Source organism: Hemicordylus capensis, chromosome 2 (assembly GCF_027244095.1).
Source record: "Hemicordylus capensis ecotype Gifberg chromosome 2, rHemCap1.1.pri, whole genome shotgun sequence".
Lineage (NCBI taxonomy): Eukaryota > Metazoa > Chordata > Lepidosauria > Squamata > Cordylidae > Hemicordylus > Hemicordylus capensis.
In genome coordinates, this window is record NC_069658.1 from 415,406,034 (window position 1) to 415,428,440 (window position 22,407).

The 22,407-nt window shown below is 47.1% G+C and overlaps 1 protein-coding gene across 1 annotated transcript in view; it reads right to left on the reverse strand.

The window, feature by feature from the left end:
• The window catches only part of LMBR1L (limb development membrane protein 1 like), a 48,294-nt gene that overhangs the window by 19,786 nt on the left and 6,101 nt on the right, over positions 1-22,407 (reverse strand). Inside the window, exons 2-6 of the mRNA XM_053299744.1 lie at positions 8,667-8,751; positions 4,183-4,219; positions 2,642-2,781; positions 1,548-1,651; positions 1,316-1,442 (exon numbers count right to left, since the gene is read on the reverse strand). Coding sequence (XP_053155719.1) covers positions 1,316-1,442; positions 1,548-1,651; positions 2,642-2,781; positions 4,183-4,219; positions 8,667-8,751 — 493 coding nt within the window. The remainder of the gene's footprint in view (positions 1-1,315; positions 1,443-1,547; positions 1,652-2,641; positions 2,782-4,182; positions 4,220-8,666; positions 8,752-22,407) is intronic.

Here is a 22,407-nt window from a genome sequence, read left to right on the forward strand (position 1 = left end):
GAGGAAGAGCGGGATATAAATGTAATAATAATAATAATAATAATAATAATAATAATAAATAGTTGTACCCCATCTTAGCCAGAAGAAGGGGCAAGTTCTTCTCTCACTGTTCCATTGCTCTAAGTCCATGATCCATGTGCTCAAAAAGCACAGCGCAAGTAGCAGCTAGTATATCTGAATCTGCAACTAGACCATCGATTTAACTTGTATTTGGCTTTCACCATGCATGGCTTTTGACAGAGTATTTCTTCCCATCTTGCTCAGTCAGCGTAGAACAGGGGTTCCCAACCTGCGGTACGCTAGATGTTGCTGGACTACAACTCCCATCATCCCCAGCCACAGCAAATTGTAGTTGGGGAATGATGGGAGTTGTAGTTCAGCAACATCTAGAGTTCCACAGCTTGGGAAATCCTGATAGGAACATAGGAAGCTGCCATATACTGAGTCAGACCACTGATCTATCTAGCTGAGTATTGTCTTCACAGACTGGCAGCGGCTTCTCCAAGGTTGCAGGCAGGCATCTCTCTCAGCCCTATCTGGGAGAAGCCAGGGAGGGAACTTGGAACCTTCTGCTCTTCCCAGAGCGGCTCCATCCCCTGAAGGGGAATATCTTCCAGTGCTCACACTTCTAGTCTCCCATTCATATGCAACCAGGGTGGACCCTGCTTAGCTAAGGGGACAAGTCATGCTTGCTACTACAAGACCAGCTCTCCTCTCTGATGTTTTCCCAGTGATGTTTAGTGTTCTGCTTGCATGCCAAACCCCAGACTGGAGGCACCCAATTCTGTTTCAACATTCCTGGGTGTATACAAATCCAAAAGCTGATCAGAAGGTATGAGAAAGGGCTTAGCATGCTCGGGGGGAGGGGGCATAAGTCAGAGGCAGAGCATCTGCTTTATACCCAGAAGGCCCCAGATTCAATCCCCGGCATCTTCAGATAAGGCTGGGCAAGTAAGATCTCCGACTGAAGCCCTGAAGTGCCATTGCCACTCCGTGGAGTCAGTACTGAGCTAGACAAGCCCACCGGTTTTGACTCTGTAAAAAACAGCTTCTTCACCTGTTGATATGGCTACAAGGTATCTGGCTATTTTATTCCTATGCATGTTTTCTTAGAAGCAGGCCCAACTATTTTCAAAGGCTGACATGAGGAAGATTACTCAGAGCAGTCCCCCTGAAATGGAAATTCCTCAGCATGTCAGCCAGTGGACCTTACTCACCGCTAAGTCTGCACGGAATTGCAACCTGAGGACTGTTTTGGGACACACAGACCCTTGCAACGGCACACACAGGCATAAAACTAAGCCACGCAACTCACCATAGAGACTCTCCCTGCTGGTTGCATCGTTGTCCACGATGGCAGATGCGACCCAGACCATTCCCAGCACCAACAACGTCAGCAGCAGGAGCACCACAAATGTCTCATATACCCGGGCCATGATGCCCTAGAGCAAGAACAGGGAGATGTAGAAACAGTAAAAAATTTCAAAGCTGGGGGCTGACCTGGGAAAGGGGGGCATGTAAGGAGGGGTGTGTGTGTCAGCAAGTACCTTCTTTGATCCTGCAAAGCCTTCAGCCTCCGTGAAGAAATAGGTGAAGGGCATGAGGAAGACTAAGGAGAGGTTGGAGAAGAGGAAGACAAGGTTCCAGAGCCCTAAAGGAGGACAGACAGGAGCCAGTTTAAGCAGGGACACATCTCTAAGCACCCAGTTCAAGCTTTGCTGGGGCCACATTCTGTTTTGACTCCCAGTTTGGCTAACTGATGCTAACCCCCTCATCCCATTCAATCCACACGCACAGACAGTATCCAATGTGCCCAGTTTCTCTGCCTTCTTGGTCCCACTCCCCCCCCCACCCACTCAACTTTTTGAAACTGGATCCTATGTGTGTTGTTCACCCAGCAAGCTATTATCAGGGGTCTAAGTCCACTCTCAAGTCAAGAACTCTGCTTTATTTTGTTTTAAATGTTGATGTGTGAGCCACCTTGAGGCTCTGGCGAGAAGGTGGGATGATACATTTCTGTATCAATAGACTGGTTAAAGGATCAGGGACAAACCTGAAGCCCTGAACACTGAAGAGTCCCCCTGCTGACTGAATGACGCATCTCTAAGCATGAGGCACCTTTTTAAAGTGGTGACTCTATTTAGCAACGGGAGAGCAACTGGCCCTATCCATCCCCAGCACAGCAACCTCCAGTGGTTGTTGCTAGCGTCTATCTTATGTTTCTTTTTAAAATTGAGCCCTTTGGGAACAGGGAGCCCTTTTATTTATTTAATGGCTATGTAAAGCGCTTTGGGAACTGTTGCTGAATAGAGGTATATAAATACTCGCCGTATTCGTGCGTGTCTCTTACTGCGGTTTCATTTTTTTAAAGTTTGCTTAAGTCAGAGGTATGAGAAATTCACTTAACAACTCAGAGCTGGGATTCTCAAGAACCTGACAAGCTGCCACGAACACCAGGCTTTTGTTTTTGTAAGATAATGGAAAGTATGCAGTAAGTTATAGCCCTGGCTATTACTGAAGGGCCCATAGTATGCCAAGTTCATCCACCTCCCATGGGCACTTCAAGCAAGACTCCCGTCTGGCACAGAGAGTGCTGCTGAGGACCCAGGCTGCTTGCATCAGGTGAGCACATGGAGCTCACCGTGGATGAGGGAGCCATTCAGCCACTGGATGTAGTAGTTCTGTGGGAAGGAGAGCAAGACTTCATTGCTGATGATGGAGAAGGGCAGGAGGAGCACAGCGCCGAGGGACACGGCCAAGGTGAAGGTGCACAGCCACAGCCTGGGGACAAGACAAAAGAGGGGTCAGAAAAGAGACCAAGACATGCAACCAGTGGTCTCCCATCTTGCCTCCATCCTAGGCAAGATCCTTTCCTTTCTTCAGGGAGGAGATTGCCTCCCTGAAGAAAGCTAAAGATTATCCCCAATAGCCGAGACCCCCAACCCCCCAAATACAGGTGGACCTCGGTATCCGCAGGGGTTCTGTTGTCTGCTACTACAGCGGATACCAAAACCGTGGATACCAAGGGATTAAGTCAATGGGAAGGGGGGGGGGGGGGTTAGGTTCCAGAAAGCTGGAGAAAAGGGCAAAAATCAATCAAAAATGCCAGGGGGGTGCCCTACAATGCCAGCTGTCCAGGAATGCCCCCCAAAGTCCCAATTTTTTCATTAAAAAAAAATCAGGGGAAAAACATACGTTTTAAAATAAAAATGAGCCACAAAAAGGTTATCTCCTCATGTGCCTCTCCATTACTCCTGCCTACTTCTAATTCTTTACTTTACAACAGAAACTAGGGGGTCTCAACCCCTCCCTGCTATCACTTGGATTTCACTTCCCTTCCCAGTTATTCAAGGAGATGAAGCTTCCAACTTCTTTTCCTCATGCTAGACTTACACATCTCTCAGCAACAGAGCTTTCAAATATCAAAGTAGCTCAATAGCATTGGGGATAAGGGGGTATGTAAGAGGCAAAGGCCCAAGAGCCTAATGTCTGTAGAAATATGGGCCGTGTTCCTTCATTGATTTGGGGATCATCAGCCTTTTCAGCAGTGCAGAGCCGGGTTAAAACATGCTGAGGCCCTAAGCTATGTGAATCTCAAAAGGTCCCATAACATTACCAAAAAAAAAATTATTCTTTTAAAAAAGGGACATTGAAAATAAAAGCAATAAAACTTTATTTTTACTCTGCAAAGATGCAACAAAAACAACAAAAAATTATTTTGCAATAAGTCTATCTGCAATAGAAATACCTTTGAATGAAAAGGGTGTTATATAAAACTTGAAAGTTTGTTTGTCATAAGGCAAGACCCTAAGCTATCATTTACTTAGCTTGTACCTAAATCCAGCACCACAGCAGTGCATGCAACTCTGGCCTCTACTCTAGATTCATGTATCTACAGACAAATGGGAATGTTCCCTTCTAAACTCCTACATATGCCATGCTGAAGATGCAATATGACCTTGCAAAGTACCTCCCTAAATGCATAGGGCAGGGGGAATGCTGGTTGGACTTGTATACCTCTTTTTCTGTTCAGTTTTATATTGAAAATATAAGACTTTGCAATTCAAATGAAATAATATACAGAAAAATGGTTTGGGGTATAAAGTAGGAGGAGGGAGTGGAAAGACAAGGAGACTTTACAGCATTAGAACAGGAAGTGAGGAGGAAAAGGGAGGAACTTACGCAATTCTGTTGACAGCGGCATCCTCGTCATCATCAACTAAGATGAAAGAGAAACGGTGAGTTTAGGTCAAACTTAGAAGTGGATCTGCAACAAGTATCGAGTGAGAAAGACTAGAAAGGCCTTTTGGTTTAGGAAGCTCTGAGAACATGCATTTCAGACTGATCTCTGCCACTGGCCTGCCACAGAAAACCTGACGTGGTTCTCTTTGAACCACTGAGCAGCAGCACTTCTGGAGAAGGGCTTACCTTCTGCTCTCTCCAATTCTAACACTTTTCACAAAGGGATCACAACACACACCACCAGCGCTCACAGGGAAGATGATGAGCAAAAGCTTTTGCCCCCAAACAGTCGAGAGAAGCAAGGATGAACAAGGAGGCTTGTTTCAAAAGTGTTTGGCTTGCCCCATTGGCAGAGTCACTGTTGGCAACGGATTCATTAAAAAACACCACACAGATGCTCCCAGTACTCTTGCGGTTCCAACTGAATGGTAGCTCTTTAAAGTGGAAGGGATGAACAATCACTCCTCTCCCAATGCAGCAATGTCAAAGCCTTTCTGGTCTCCTTGGTATCCAGCTTACAAGGCACACAGCACGAAGAACTGGCTTCCACACAGGGCAAAGGAATGGAAACTACTCCCTTCTATGTGAGTCCAGTAACCTGTTGAGTTTCACTGAATTGCCAAGCCCATTCTGGTGGCTGGCACCAGGCCCAGCTTGTAAAGCAGACTTGCTTCAGCTAGATCTGTGGGAAATTAGGTGAGAGAGCAAGGTGGGGGACCCCACACACCGAGTTCTTAGTAGAACAAACAGAGTCTACTTTCCACTTCTTTTTAACATGGCAAATCTCACCTATGACCCTTGCTTATGTGGTGTAAATTTTGTTGGTATCTGATTGCACATATTTATTCATTCGATTTCTATACCGCCCTTCCAAAATGCCTCAGGGAGTTTTACACAGAGAAATAAGAAATAAATAAGATGGATCCCTGTCCCCAAAGGGCTCACAAACTAAAAAGAAACATAAGACAGACACCAGCAACCGTCACTGGAGGTACTGTGCTGGGGGTGGATGGGGCCAGTCACACTCTCTCTGCTAAATAAAAGAGAATCACCATGTTAAAAGGTGCCTCTTTGCCCAGGTAGCAGGGGTTAACATACAGAAATTATTCAAGAGGGACAGACAAACTGGCTTGGTGATCTCATAAGCTTGCTTTGCTTCAGGAAGTAAGCTAAAGAGAGATGGGGATCTGAAGGCAGGACAGGTTCCTTCCTCACCAAGACACTCCTCTCCTCTTCCCAGACAGCCACTGTTCTCCAACACCATGAGCTGCCCCCCAGGGCAACACTTCATTGCCTGATACATGTGTATTTGGTATCGGTGCAATTCTGTGTATGGGGAGTGAGGGAGAGAGAGCGCTCCGCTCCTACTCTGTGGTACAGGTGGCAGGAGCTGGTGAGGGTTCCCTACTTAAAGTCAATGGTCTATGCTGGCCACAGACTTTCCATGGTAAGGAGAGATGGCCCTGAACTCATGCTCTTCCAACCTTGGGCCCCCAGATGTTATTGGACTACAGCTCCCAGTACCCTCAGCCACTATGGTCAAAGCTGCCAATTGCTGGGAGGCAAAAATTCATGAAAGTCCATTTATCAAGACAGGCAGCCTGGCTGGAAGATGGAGAACTCTCTCTCTCCCCCACACTCACAGTTACACTGGAACACCGGAAGCTACCTTATACCGTGCCAGACCATGGATCCATCTAGCTCAGCACTGACTGGCAGCAGCTCTCCAAGGTTTCAGGCAGGAGTCTCTCCCAGTCCTACCTGAAGATGCTAAGGAGTTTGCCTGCAGATGTTCTACCACTGAGCTACAGCCCCATCCCCTAAAGCCAGGGGTGGGCAAACTCCGGCCCTCCAGATGTTGCTGAACTACAATTCCCATCACCCCCAGGCACCTCAACTTAATCTCTTATATAAGGGGAATATAGCAGACAGTGTTTACATGTATTCACCTATCCAAATGCAAATCAAGGCTAGCCCTGCTTAGCAAAGGGAACAATTCATGCTTGCTACCAAGGCAGAGTACAGCCTGGGTAGGTTCTCCACTGCCAGAGGCCAGATCATAAATAAGAAGGTGTTCCCTATCCCAAGAAGGCTCACGATTTAAAAAGGGTACATAAGGCAGACACCAGCAACCACCACTGGAGAGATGCTGTGCAGTCTTACACCCGTCTTTATGTCTAAGGAGCAGCAGTCGTCCTGACCTCTGCTAGAACCAGAAAGCTGAAGGCCTCAGAGCATCCTGGGAAAGCACCTTTGGCTTGATGTGAAGAGGAAGCATCTTTTCACAACCTGCTCGAGACCCCTTATTGCCAACTGCTCTCCTTGCACACCCTTAATTTATGACCAGGAAACAGCCTCCTCCATCCAACGGCTGAATACAGTACTTACTGCAAAACTGGCAAGGGCTCCCAAGAGGACTCTGCTCCCCTAACCCATGTTGCCTGGGCAAGTGACTGCCAAGGCAACCAGGTTAACAGTGTAAACAAACATCGCTGTAAAGGGGGAAAGAGTCCTTTCCACTGGGGCCGACCACAAATACACACACAGTACTGTATCTCCAAGTTGCTGCAGAGATGCAGGACCCTGAGGGATGTGGCTTCCCTAGGGCAACCCAGTTGGAAAAAGGACACGTCGCCTCGGGTGAATTCACCCGAGAGGCTGAAATCCACACAGAGAAAGAGGCCCAAGAGCACGTACTTTAACGATAGTAAGAAACAGTCACTAGGACTCTCTCGCTCTCTCTCCCCCCCTGCATAAACTGGGGCTGCTTGTAAATAAAGCAGCTGACAGAGGCGTATATAGGGGAAATAGCACCTAGGGCAAGCACTGAAATTGCGCCCCCTGTCCAAGCATCTGACACCCACCTTTCAGATAACTTTACCATAATATCAGCTGAAAAATACAAGTCAAGCTCGTTAATCTTTTAATATTTCAAAAACTATTTAGCAGTGGACGTAGCCAGACCAAAAAATGCTGGGAAACTACAAGTTTCAGTATGCTGGGGCTCATGAAATACCCAAATACTATGTGGAGGTGTACTTGGAAAACTAAACAGAAGTGTCTGTCTAATTCTCTGCTATGCATTGTAGCATCACCATTACATAAGTTTTAAAAATCAATGGAGAATTTGACTTTTCCCAGATACTCTGTAAATAATTAAAGGATATGCAGAGTAAACTGTGTCACTGCTTGGAATATATTCTAGTATTTCAGGAAGACAGTTAAAATGAGAGAAAGAGAGCAAGAAACTCCCACTGGGCCTTAATATTAAGGATTTCACACTGATTCAAAGACAAACTCACCATTAATAGCCATATTAGCAAGACATCACATTTAACTCACTTATCACAAGAAGCAAAGTAAGAGCAAATGAATACAATCCTAGGTCATAAGCGTCAGCTCAGTATTCACAAGCCCTGATTCTCTGTACATAGTGCCAATCTGAATATGTGTACAGTGTCATATATTATATTAATTTTTTAATTTTTTTTAATCTGTAGTCCCTTTGGTGGGGCTTCCTAAAGGCTGTGGGGGGCGGTTGCAAAGGTTCCCCCTCCCACCACTGGCCTCTAGGGCCTCGCAGGTACCATTTGAGCATGTGTGGTGGCCATTTTTAAAAATAATCTTTTTTTTTTTTTTAATGGCCACTGAAAACAAAGTGCTCAAACGGCCTCTGCAATGCCTGGCATGACCTAGGGCCTCACAGAGGCCATTTGAGCATGCACGGTGGCCATTTTGTTTTCAGCAGCCTTTTACAAAATTTTACTAAATGGCGCCCCCCTTCAAGTGGCACCCAGGGCACATGCCCTGCCTGCCCTACCCTAGATACGCCCCTGGCAGCTGAGTCTCACAAGTCAAGGCAGCACTGGCATAACTTGCAATGCGGTGGGGCGGCAGGGAGGAAGTGGACAGGATGAGAGAAGACAGAGATTTTGTCCTCTGGTCAGGGAGGATGAGGAGGGATGGTTGGGAGGCTGAGGAAAGACTAACAGATTGCAGCAGGAGCCCTCATGCTTTACTGCCATGAGCCTCCTACGATGGGTCAAGACTTTTGACTAGAAAGCATTCACACACTTTTGCCTCTGAGCAAGCACTGCAAAAGGGAGAAATGAGGACTCAGCTGCAGAGGCCCACAGCATCCTTTCAATATGGTCGAGAGAGAGAAACCACCTGGAGGGGCGGTGGGGGCAGGAGTGTGGTGAATTAAATTTCTCCCTGTCCACCTTCTCTGCCAATGCACAAGCTAAGACACAGGCATTACTGCATCACACTTTTTAGGCTGGCCCCATCAAGGCACGCAGAGCAAGATCAGAGGGGGAAATGCTGACCTCTCCTCGGCAACTTCCCAGACCAGTTCAGACTTTGAAAGCTCTGCAGCTATGGGATTAGTTCGTTGAGCCACATCTCCCCGCCCTCCCAGTTACCTGTGGTGAAGTCTGTGTGCCTTTTGAAGCGGGTTAGGATGAAGTAGCACAGGATGTAGAGGCTGGCAAAGAGGAGGGTACAGATCTGTAGGAAGACAAGGAAACATTGGTTACATGCTAGCCAGATCCCCACTGACATCTCAAACAGCCACAGCATCATATGGTTCAAAATAGGGAGCTGCCTTATTCAGATTCAGACTACCGCTCTACCTAGCTTAATATTGTCTACAATGACTGGAAGGAGCTCTCCAGGGCTTCAGCAGTCTTTCCCAGTCTTACTTGGAAAAGCCAGGGATGGAACCTGGGACCTGATGCATGACAAAGCAGGTGCTCTACCCCTGAGCCACAGTATGATGACACAGTACAATAACCTACCAGCTGAAGTGCATCAATGCTATTCTGCTGGCTATCAGGACTGTGTATCACTTCCAGCAGCTACCATATTTAATGTATATCAACACTTGTGTGTGTGTGGGGGGGGAATCTTTGAGGAATTTCTCCAAGCTTCTCATATAGTTATGGCAGCAACACCCCTTCTCCAGGTCTCATCAGGTCTACCTCAGCATATTCAAAATCAAGTTAAAGGGCAGGCGAAAATGGTTCAGGAGCTGCAAGAGCAACGCAAGACAGTCTGACAGAGAATCGCCATGGTTTCCACCCGCAAACACACCAGCCACATGCTGGAACCAAAGCAGCCACGAGAGGCAGCTGTAGTCAGGCCCGTAGGGTCCTAAGAGAAGGGGATGCTCGAAAGCAAGGGCTTTCTGGGTGGGGAGGGGGAGAGGTGTCTGGAGCAGAAGTCTGGCTGTGACGCACAAGCTGCTGAAGAGCAGAGGAAAAACAGTACGAACAGAGGCCATCTGAGCAGGAGAATCATCATAATCATGGGATGCTTTGCTAGAAGAAGATGGCTCTCCCTCTCCCCAAGTTAAGCTGCAACCGGCAGAATGGATGCGTGAGCTTAATCCCCATTTGCCTCCCAAAGCAGAAGCTGCTAAGCCTCCCATCCCTAACCCCAAATCGCAGCTAAGTCCCACCCCGAAGGCCCCATCCTCTGCACTCAGAATTGCAGTCATGCACAGGAAACAGATCCACTTTCAATGCATTATCAAGTGAGAGACTTTGCGAAGGGATTAGCAGTTATTGCTTTAACCCTTCCACTTTCACCTTAACATTATTTCAGCTGAGATCATGTTTGCTTCTGGGGGAGCTAAATGCTTGCAGTAAGCAAAGATGTAGCCATGTCAGACGGCACCATCTGGTCCACTGAAGGAACAAACAAGACAGGGTCTAGATTAGTGATGTGCACGGTCCGGAGAAGTCCGGACCGGCACCGAAGGGGGGCCTTGTTTTTAGGGTGGGGAGGGCTTGCTTAGCCCTCCCGCCTCCTTGCCCCCGCCAGCGCCCGTATTTTCCAGTATAGGGGCGCTGGAAACCAGCCGCCACCCCGCTGCCGCCGCGGCAGCGAAAGAACTCCCAACGGTACTGCCAGCCCTCCCTCCCTCCCTCCCAGCTAGCTGCTCGCCCACCCGCTCACCGCTCACCCGATAGGAAACGAGAGGAGCTCCGGCACAGAGCTCCTCTCGTTTGGAAGGCCTCCGGCATAATGGTGTTTTGCGCGCGAGCGCATGCGCGCACCGCAAAGCACGCCGTTCGCCGGAGGCCCGGTCTACCCACTGGGAAAGGGACGGGTAGACCGGGCCTCCGGCGAATGGTGTGCTTTGCGGCGCGCGCATGCGCGCGCAAAACACCATTATGCCGGAGGCCTTCCAAACGAGAGGAGCTCTGTGCCGGAGCTCCTCTCGTTTCCTATCGGGTGAGCGGTGAGCGGGTGGGCGAGCAGCTAGCTGGGAGGGAGGGAGGGCGGGAGGGCTGGCAGTAACATTGGGAGTTCTTTCGCCGCGGCAGCGGCAGCGGCGGGGGCGTGGCTGGTTTCCAGCGCCCCTATACTGGAAAATACGGGCACTGGCGGGGGCAAGGAGGCGGGAGGGCTAAGCAAGCCCTCCCGCCCTTAAAGGCATACCCCCCACCCAGACCCGAACCAGGCAGGGCCGGACCGGTCCGGCAGTTCGGCCATTCTTTGGAATGGCCGCCGGACCGGTTCGGACACACTACTAGTCTAGATTGGGGAGCAGGGGAGAAAGGCATTCAAGAATATCCTCCAGAACAATTCTCATCTTGAATGCTGGATCTGACAACTTGAAAGCAGGGTACCCACTGAGGTGGTTACTGTTAATCAACCACAAATATACATCAAGATGATTACATCATCCAGTTTTGGCAAGAGGACTAGGTCAAACTCCAAACTGGGTCGGCAGCAGCCTATGCTGCTATCAGTAATAATAAAGACACCAACTTACATAATTACTGCTTATCCAGAAGTTACTAGTAATTCATATTTGAGGCGTCTCTCACATTCGTGAATTTTGCATCTGTTTTACCTCTCCTGAAAATGGGTATGACAGAGCTGATTTTCAAAATATAGAATTGTGCTCAGAATGGATATATTAGCTCTCTTTCCAGTACTTCAATGTTCAAAGGAGATTATAGTGGCCTAGTTCAGAAGATCATCTAAACCAGAATCACAAATGAGCCGTGGGAAGTCTTGGGCTCCCCCTCCCCTCGGTTTGATATAACCTAACCAATATTTATATACCGCTTTTTAACAAAAGTGTCTACAGTGGTTTACATAGAGAAACAACAAATAAATAAATGAGATGGATCCCTGTCCCCAAAGGACTCACAATCTAAAAAGAAACATAAGACAGAGCCTCTGGAGGGATGCTGTGCTGGGGGTGCTGGTTCATTTTACCCAAGCAGTTAGAATAAGCCACAGTGTCTCCCAGGTTCTGACAGAATGAGAAACAACTGATTCTTCTCAGCTTTAAGCTTTCAGTTGCATGTGGGAGAGGGGAGGAAGGACACAAGGGTCCAAGCTTGACAAGATTTGGATTATTGTCTGATCTTGGCCATTATGGTGGAAACAAAGCCACAAAGGAAGTGCCAAACAGGTGAGTTAAACCAAGAGGCCTGATTTTGTTTCAAAGCACCATAAAAGCAGCCATGTGAATGGCAGCACTTGGTTCATCACCAAATGTTTATTGCATCTACTGCTTGAAGCATGCATGAGCTGGGTGCTATTATACAACCATTTCATCACATGTTGGATCCTGTACTGATCCCACAATCCCACACACTACTACAGCCCTGAGAACAAGATGGGGCTCAGCCTTATCTGGCACTTCGAAATGTTTTTGGAAAGGAGTCCTCCATACCCTGCACCTTACCCCCCAGAAGACATCTTCTGCCAGACTCAGGATTAAATTTAATGGCTGTGCTGTCAGGCCAAACAAGAACAGGTCACATGTTAAAAACCAAAACCAAAAAAAATCACTAATGTCTCATCTGTCACATGGCGTTTGGAGGGCAGGGTGACATTCTGGCTGCGATGAGGAAACACACCAAGTTCAATTCTCGCTCACCTCTTTCAAACTCCTGCTTCCATAAAACACTCAATACTCCATTATTTGACAACAAAGGATTTCAACCCAACATGAGGCAACTCGTTTTTTAAAAAAATAAAAGAACTTAAAGCATAGAGGGTGGGGTGTACACACACACACACACACACACACACACACACACACACACACACACAGAGTATATACCACGGCTGAGATATCCAGAGAGGCATAGATGTAGGGCAAAATGCCTCCATGTGCACACAGGCAGATTTTTCCTTCTGCAAGCAAAGCTCTCACAGGATGCTCTCTACAGGGCCCCCTGATGTTTGAGGAGGGTCAGGTTTGGAAGTGTGGGGAGCTGCCTCCAGAGAAAGGCAAGGAGACTGAAGAGCCCTGTGCACATGCAGAATTCTACGCACAGCATTTTAGATCCCAGCACAGACAGTTTTGAAGAGTACTTTAAGCAGCAAGTAGGGGTTATTCAAAACTGGTACATATTCTTCCTCCTAGACAGTTTGTTCACATTTCCAGAGCAATGCTCCCCTCGGAAATAGGTGGTTTGTCAGAAGCATTTAAGAGAGCTGTAAAGACTTTTTTAAAAGGCTTGCATTTGGTGGTACTTAAATGGTTTTTAAAGCATTTAATATTAAACATTTAAACTTAACTTTAAAAAAAACAACTTTGGTTGCCACTTGGTATCCACATGGAGTGAATAAATGCCCAGATATTGCCATCTGCAGTAGAGAAGTACTACTTTTTTAGAAAGAGAACAGGGGAGAAGCCTGGGATAACATTCATTCATTCATTCATTCATTCATTCATATACCACCCTTCCAAAAATGGCTCAGGGCGGTTTACATCAAAATAAAAACAAATCTATTAAAATCAAAACTGAAGCAATTAAACAATTAAAATCATTAACATTAAAACCATTTAGAACCAACATTAAAAATTTAAAACCATAAATCTAATTAAAAGCTTAGGTGAATAAATGTGCCTTTTAAAAAGTTGCCAGAGATGGGGAGGCTCTTATTTCAACAGGGAGTGCATTCCAAAAGCCAGGAGCAGCAATGGAAAAGGCCCGTTCTGGAGTAGCCACCAGATGAGTTGGCGGCAACTACAGATGGCTCTCTCCAGATGATCTTAACAGGTGGTGGGGCTCATCGTGAAGAAGATGTTCTCTTAAATGCCCCGTAACATCACATGACCTCATTAGACATGGCCCTTGAGGTGAGGTAAGAGGCGATGACATTTTCCTGGATATAAATTGGGTGTGAATGGAACAGGATTAGGGTACACCCTCCAGAGAAAGACAGTAGGTTGGAAGTTCAGGTGAATGCTCCCAGGAGTTTCACATTAAAGACTCCGAGGATTTTTGCCAGCAAGAAGCAAATATTTTATCCCAAGGTTTCAGGATCTTCACAAGAGTGGCTTTTCACTCATCCAGCTTTCTAGAGAGCGTACCAAGTAAGGGCTGTAAAACATTTTAGTTTTTTAAAAAAATTCCACAGAAAGACAAACAAAAAAACTTACCTGAACTTGCATCAGACTCCCTAGGGAATCAGGATAACAAGCAGAGGTACAACTTCAAAGATCTCAGCTGTTCACATGGAGGAGTAACCAGGGTTATTAGAACACAGAGCCATCCAACCACACTGATTGGCAGAAGACAATCAAGACAGATATTTATGGAATTTGCTGCCACAAGGTGTGGTGGCGGCCACTAGCTTAAGAGTGATTAGCCAGATTCTTGAGTCTGATCCAAAAGAGCTCCCCTCTTGGGCATGCACTCTGCAGATTTGTGGGATGGCCATGCAAGTGTGGTATCTTCACATACTTTGCATATAGTTCCTTTTGTGGTTAACAAGAAGTTTCTGGCTCTCAGTGCTGCAGATGCTCGGGAGCATGCAGGCAGTCAAGGCTTGTGGCAACAAAGTAAGCAGAGGAGAGTTTTCAGAGGCCACGAAGCAGGGCCTCAGTGTCTTGCATCAGTCTCCGTTCTCTCTCCTTGGCTATTCGTGCTTGTTTCCCCGACCAGGGGGCCTAGCAGGTACTGGGCCCAATTCAAAGTGCTGGTGCTGACCTTCATTTACTTTGCACATTTATATACTGCCAGTAACTAGGTCTCATGGTGGTTTACGATTGAATAAAATATCTATAAATATTAAAACAGTTTAAATGAATTAAGATCAGGATTTTTAAAAAGCAACTAACAGCCTGACTGAACAGGCGTGTCTTCAGTGCCCTAACTTTGACAGGGCTTGAGTCCCTCAGCCTGGGGGGCAACTACAGAAAAGGCTCGCCACTGAACACCCCCCCCCCCGATGAGTCAACGGAATGCAAGTGCCCTGTAAGCAGCATTTAAAGCCCTGCTCTAGCTTCCTCTGTCACCTGAAGTACAATGGGGAGTGTCTGTGCACGGACGCCACACGGGGGAAATGACTGGAAATTTTTCTTTCCACACTGGTGCCAAAGCTCTAGAATTTCCTCCTGGGCAGAAATTAGTTTTGCAGTTTTACCGTTGTGCCAGGTAAAGGTTGTATTCAGGGGCGTAACAAGGCTGGAGTGGGCCCAGAGACAAAATTTAAACATGGGCCCCTCACTGATACACACACACTCACTTCATATGTGACTTGCCTCTGGGGGGCCTCTCAAGGCGTGGGGTCCCCCAGGCAGCCGCCTCCCCTTGCCTAATGGTAGTTACGCCCCTGGTTGTATTGTTTTGGCAGGCATCAACCCCTGAATGTGGAAGGAATTCTCTCCTTTTGCTGCTGGGTTGAGTCCTGCTGGGTTGACCCCTGCTAAATGAGCAAAGAGACACCTTTTAAAGTGGCGATTCTCTTATATTTAGCAGCGGGGGTGGGGGAGCAACTGTCCCTATCCAACCCCAGCACAGCATCCCTTGCTGGTATCTGCCTTTATATTTCTTTTTAGATTGTGAGCCCTTTGGGGACAGGGGACCATCTAATTTATGTGTTTTCCTATGTAAGCCGCTCTGAGAACTTTGGTTGAAGAGCGGTATATAAATATCTGCAGCAGCAGCAGCAGCAGCTTCTCCTCTCTGTGCCGATTTAAGCTTTGCTACAAGGAAGATGAGCACAGGGCTCTGTGGTAGCCAGGAGTCGACACCAACTTGACGGCACACTTTACCTTTACTAGATCATTTAAAGTTTGCTGTTTGTAGTTCTATTTCATTTTAATAATGGCTAGCTACCATTTGGTGCAGAGAGGAGATTTAACTATTTTAATGTGTTCCACCAGCCCCCGCCCGAGTGGTGCTTCCAAAAGAAAAAGGAAACGGAAGTTCCAAACAATCACACTAGCAAACTGACATCCTGTGCATTGAAGGTTGGGCTTTCCTGCCAGGGAGGTGGCGTGGCAGAGAGCTATGCAGCAGGGCCGGTTGGGGTGGCTTGATTCAGCATCTTCTCAGGGATGCCTTGAAGTCAGTGCCGTATTTTGAACTAGAAAGAATGAGGACTTGGCTTTCATTGAACCAAGGGGTCTAGGCAGTCCTTTAGCTGAGTTCCTCAGCAGCAAATCAGGGGCAAGACCAGGTTTAATCAATAGTCCCCTTGGCAAGACAAGAATATAGAGCAGAAGCTAACACATCCATGGATGCCAAACCTCAGCTAGCAAAAGATACAGAATGGGTAATTGCAAAACAAGAGCCAGCATGTTGTGTGGAGTACTAGTCTTGATCACCCAGAAGTCTAGGTTCAAGTCCTAAACCCACCCTTCTATCTGCATCCTTAAGAAGCAGAATAGCACCTCATAAGGATATAAACAAATCAGTACTTAAAGATGCTTATACACTGATCATGGCATACATATATCAAGTTCAGCATCCCAAGAATTTTAGCTTTCAGTCAAGCAGAGCAGGGTTCTAGCCCTTATAGCTATAGATGGGTTTTTGTTTGGTTTTTTTAAGTGGACAATGCCTGAAGAAGTCTTAAGAGCTGGCAGCATGGGGCTGAGCAAGATTTATAGCTCACCCTCCCCCAAGATTAGCAGGGGCAAATGAAATGGCAAAAATAAGAAATCACATACAAGTTAATTGAGTCTGCATAGTGTTTCCGTCCTAAGAAACTTGAAACTCACCTCCCGCCGGCCACACACCAAGGGCCACACGCCACAACTCTGTCCTATTTGGCTTCTCCTGGTACAGCTTTGGATTAAACAAAGAGGGCTATTTGCTTCGAAGCCACAGCCCTAGATATTCAGCTCACTCTCTTACGGATATCTAGGACTGTTTGTGTCCAGGAACAGGGGAGCGCGGCGGGGGGCGGGGGACAGGTGGGCTTCAAGTCACGGGATAAAAAGACAAAGGGGCAAAACCTGAGGTGGCAAGAAGAGGAGGAGAAGTGAGCACACTTCCGCTCCTCAAGGCAGCTGCATTTGTTCCCCTTCCCCACACTTGCGGATTTCATGTTGGGGCAAAGCAAAAACTGAGCGGCCCAAGCCAGGACTCAACCTAGGCACTAAAAAGGCAAAAACCGACAAAGCCACACAAGAACTCTGTCAGCACGCCCTGCTTGGCTGCTTAATCCCTTCATCCCAAGCCAGGTCAAGAATTGTACCGAGTTTCATCTGAAAGGAGAGAGACATTTTTCAGGAGTGTTGCAACACCGCTTCCCAAATGCTGCATACAATATTCGAGCTCAGGGGTTGTCAGACTTGGGCCCCCAGGTGTTGTGAGACGATGAGGCTTTTCTCATGATCAGCCTAACCCTGCTTGGGGCAGCCCTCAGGTGCCACCTGTTGCATTGAGGGATGCCTGGAGGCCGGAACAAGTACTCCCAGCCCCAGATCCCTCCGCCCGGCTCTGTGCCTCACGGAGCTGCATGGAGCAGGGCTGTCCATGTGGGCACGCAGGAGACAAGCTGAAGCCGACCTACCGGGTCAGCTGCAGGGGTGGGGGAGGTAAGTGGAAAGCACCCTTCCCTGCGCCCTCCTCGCCTCCCCAGGACGATCATGAGAATCGCCCCTACATCTCCCATCATCCTACATGTTGTTCCATGTATACCAGAAAGGCCATTGTGGCTGGAGAGGAGAGGATTTCTAGTCCAACAACATCCGAGGACCCAAGTCTGACAACCTTATGAACATAGGAAGCTGCCTTCTACCCTTGGTCCATCTAGCTCAGTATTGCCTACACAGTCTGGCAGGAGTCCAAGGTGGCAGGCAGGAGTCTCTCTCAGCCCTATCTTGGAGATGCCAGGGAAGGAACTTGGAACCTTCTGCATGCAAGCATGCAAGTGCTCTTTCCCAGAGTGGCCCCATTCCTGAAGGGGAATATCTTATAGTGCTCACACATGTAGTCTCCTGCTTAGCAAAGCAGACAATTCATGCTTGCCACCACAAGACCAGCTCTCCAATCCTTGTCCTCACTGAGAGCTACTTAGGTGTTAAGGCTCCGTTAACGACTTCTCTGTTAGGGGGACAGGTTACATGTAAGATACAGACCGGTCTGGAGAACCGGGGCCCCAGGAAAGACAAAAGCTGGCTTTGTATCCCTACTTAGCCCGTATAATCAATTCAGCTTCTGGATCTTTAAAGGCAACTGAGAAGCACAGAGCACGGGAAGACCAGGAAGTCTGAGACTTGATAGGGCAGCCAAGTAGACCAGCACTGCATGCCTCTTCTCAGTCTTGGCCTGTCAGGATCCTGCAACAATAAGAGAGCCAGCGTGGTGTAGTGGTTAGAGTGCTGGACTAGGACCGGGGAGACCCGAGTTCAAATCCCCATTCAGCCATGAGACTTGCTGGGTGACTCTGGGCCAGTCACTTCTCTCTCAGCCTAACCTACTTCACAGGGTTGTTGTGAGGAGAAACTCAAGTATGTAGCACACCGCTCTGGGCTCCTTGGAGGAAGAGTGGGATATAAATGTAAAAATTAATAAAACAGGACACCTCAAACAAGCCTGCACATTCCTATTGCTGTTGACCTTTGCCACGAGATTCCTTGCCTCCTCCTTTTGGAACCTCGGGCATGACAAGAATGGCAGGCACACACTTTTATTGCTCTGCGTTCCAGGCAATGAAAAGAGCCTTAAAGCAGGAGTAAGTCGAAAGTTCAGGTCTGGAGCTCCACGCTGTCTGTGCTGCTGGAGCAGGTCACACAGTCTGACCGGAGCGGGGAAGCCTGGCGCCAGCAACCCAGTGCCTCAACTGCCTCCTCAAGAGAGCCTCAGTCTTTGGGATCTCACTGAAGTGGAGCCTAGGGTCTCGAACGAGACTCACAGAAGGGAAGTATTTCTTCTACCAAGAGTATAGGCTTGAGGGAAAATGTAAAGGTTTTCCTTAAGCTTCCAGGCATTAGATATACTTGAGAAATGCCATGACAGGCTATCATCTACATGGATTAATTCAGGGAACAGAAACATCACATACTGTTCACATACCTGCCGTAAAAAAAATCTTTGTGTATGATCCATTTGGATGTGACTTCTTTGAGACATACATCTCTGCAAGTTACACACCAAAAAGGGACCCAAATTCTGCGTCTCACATATATTCTGCAACTTAAGTACATCTGATCACCCAGCCGCACTATACCATACAGGGCTAACATCTCATCTGGATAATCCAGGCCACTGCACTCTCAGGGAATCGAACACTGTGATGCGTTGTGTGTGAGGCTGCCTTTAAAAAAGATGCTCAAGAGCTTCAGAGGGGTGCAACTTCTCTCTAGACCAGGGAGGCAAGGTGTAAGCTTGCTCAGCCAGTTACAAGTACAATGATTGCCTGTTAGTGCTTTCCATGCCCAATTCAAGGTGCTGGTTCCAGAAGGTAAATTTTGCAATCGGTAGAGAAGGTCTATACTGTACTAACATGGTATCACAAGAACCAAGTAACAGACTCAGGCCAAGAAAGCAGCAAGGTAACTAAGCTTCTCTCACCAGTGGAGCAAAACACAGCTGACTGATTGAAACAGGCTGGTTTGCGGGGGTAGGGTGGAGACGGGAGACACATAAGAAGGTTAAGCAGACTTCATTCCAAGGATCCTGGCTTAGACCGATGCAGTAGTCCAAACCCAGGGGGAACAGCTCTGGTAAGGCCAGCTTCCGAGGAACTGGGTTGATATTACATTTAACTGGAAATGGGCTTCCCCCTCTCTCTTCTGCTTTCCCCAGAGAAATAGCCAGGACTCGTGCATAACACAGCCCCCCTCCCCTGCTTCAGTTGACTGCTGTCTCCAGCTCTGTTCTGGCAGGAGAACTCCATGCCCAGCGTGCACCCTGCAACAGAGGCGGCCAGAGCATTTGCGGCTTCAGCATTTCCCAGAGCCAAGACCTGCCTGCCTATACCGTAAGGGCCCACCCTATGCTGTAAAACGGAGTGTGCTGGGATCCCAGCTGCAAAGCCTCAGATCCTTGCAGTCATGTCAAGTCGGCAGCACAGATGGGACCAGAGACTAGTTGAATAATATTGATAAACCACTAGGGTTCCCAATCCAGAACCTCTAAGCATGGCGATCGCTGCAAATGCAAAACTTTGTGCCATGCAAGCTCAGAAAGGAAGGTTAACCTCTGAGCACGGCCAAGAGAAAGGTCAAAGGGCAGCCATAATCAGTTCCAGACGGCAACAAGCAAAACTTCCTCTTTTTGTTGAGATCACATGGGTGCTATATAATTATAGCAGTGTCCCAATAGCCTTCTAGCATTTGTGGTTGCAGGCTACTAATATTAATGAAAACAGACTATAGACACATAGCCCACATGATGTACAATTTTACAGCAGCCAATAAGCTGTTGTAAAATTTAGACCAGAGATTCCCAACCTTGGATCCCCAGGTGTTATTGGACTACAACTCCCATCAACTCCAGCCACAATGGCCAAAACCTCCATGATGGGAGTTGTAGTTTAACAACACCTGGGGACTCAAGGTTGGGAATCCCTGATCCAGACCAAACAATGGGTTCAAAACCCCACACAGCAGACCAATATGGGTCCAAAATTCTTAACAGCGTTGCTTAAATTTTAACTTCCACTAATCTGGATCCCAACAGCCTCCTTATAGCTACTTGCACTCCTCTGTCCGACTCTAGAACTCCATTCTGAGGGGAAAAAAGATGTTTCCATTGGGAGACGAAATTGTCCAGACAGCATTCAACTATTATCCTGTTAATTGCAAAACACACACAAAAGTACAAACCTACTGTGCCCAACTACCACTGAGAACCCCCTTCAGCTCAAAGGCTATTGTAGCTGGAAGGAGCAGAACCAACAGACAGATGCCCATATATCTTCCCTGGGCCTGACTCCACCTATTCTGGATACAGCCATGCAGTTGAAGCATGATGGAGGCAAAACAGCCAAACTCCTTCAGCTAGAAATCAAGCAAACTGGTATATCTAGAAATGCCCTGAAGAAGCCCAACACAGATGCTTGTTGGACTCTGAAGACAGTCTGGAAGTGGGGATGGGATGGACCCAATTGGTTAAGTGAAGCAGAGGCGTATCTAGGGAAAATAGTGCCTAGGGCAAACACTGAAATTGCGCCCCCGTCCAAGCATCTGACACCCACCTTTCAGATAACTTTATTATAATATCAGTCTTATATTAGATTTTTATTATTATTATTTTTACCCATAGCCCCTTTGGGGGGCTTCCTGAAGGCTGGGGTTTTTTTTTGCAAAGATTCCCCCTCACCCCACTGGCCTCTAGGGCTTCGCAGGGACCATTTGAGCATGTGCAGTGGCCATTTTTAAAAATAATCTTTTTTTTTTTTTAAAGGCCACTGAAAACAAAATGGCCACCGCACATGCTCAAATGGCCTCTGCAAAGCCTGGCATGACCTAGAGCCTCACAGAGGCCATTTGAGCATGCACGGTGGCCATTTTGTTTCTGGCAGCCATTTTTTTAAAAAAAATTAATTTTACAAAATGGCACCCCCCCTTCAAGTAGCACCCGGGGCATGTGCCCTGCCTGCCCTAACCCTAGATACGCCCCTGAAGTGAAGGCAAAAAGGCAAGTATTAATCAGAGCAGAGTCCTTGCAGTTAAAGGCTTGGTCATTTAAGTAGAAGGGAGGATAATGTATTGTAAATGCATTTCATTGGTAAAAATAATGGCTTAATGGAGGGTGTGGGCTTGGCAGAAAGTCGTATCACAATATTGGAAAGTGCTCAAGCCACCATAAGAGGCTCTGATTCAAATATTTATATCAAAATACAGGACATTTCCCCCTCAATATTCTCAGAACTGAGCATACTTGAAAGTAATATTATAGTCACTGTTCATGAATGATACCCAGAACATGAGCTGGCAGGAATGCAGTGTTCTGAACACGGAGTCTCTTGAAAAATCCACACTATGGAACACTCTATGTGCCTCTACTGAAATAATTTCTGAAATCACTCTTGATGAAGTCAACATAACACAGCAATTGACCCTATGTCAGCTCTCAGTTATCACTACCTAGATCAGGGATTCTCCCAGCATAGGCTCACCAGATACTGTTGGGCTACAACTCTCATCATCCCCAGTCATTTGTCCACTGTAGCTGGGGATGATGGGAGTTGTAGCCCAAAACATCTGGGGACCCAAGGATGGTGACCCCTGATCCAGATCATGATAATAGCTTCATTCATGCCTAAGTGCTTGAATGGCTACCTCTGTGCACTGCTATGAGAAATCAGGCAGAGGAAGTAGCACTTCATATGGGCAGAAGCATTAAAAAAATCCAGCACAGCCAGCCTTAAGATTTTTCCTCCGTTTAGCCCATGATCTACTCCATTTCTTTCAAGCACTCCAGCTAATGCTTTTCTTCCTCTCCAGCTGTTTAATCCTGAGCAGCACATGTATTGTGTCTGGACAGAGCAACTGAAAAGTTGAATGAGTTCTTTGCATTGGTCCACTGCAGAAAATGCTGACTCGATACTCACTTTTTAGCTACTTTTTCCAAGGAAGGCATCCAAAGAAAAGTAAAACAGAGGTGATATACGACAGGATGTCCTCGGGCTAATTAAAAGCGGATAAGTCACGAGATCTGGATGGCACACACCAGACAGTTCTTAAAGAGAACTTGTATGTGCAGTTGTTGATATTGTTGACATTTTTAACAATATGCAACATCACTTTAAAAATTGTCTTATTACTAGGGGATTAGCAAGAAACCAACCTAACACCCATTTCTAAAAAGGAATCCAGGAGATAGCCAGGAAGTTATAGACCACTGAGTTTAATATCTGTTCCAGATAAATGGGTGGAAAGCATGATTAAAGATGGATTATTAAGCATACAGAAGAAAAGTCTTGCTGAGGAGGAAGCAGTAT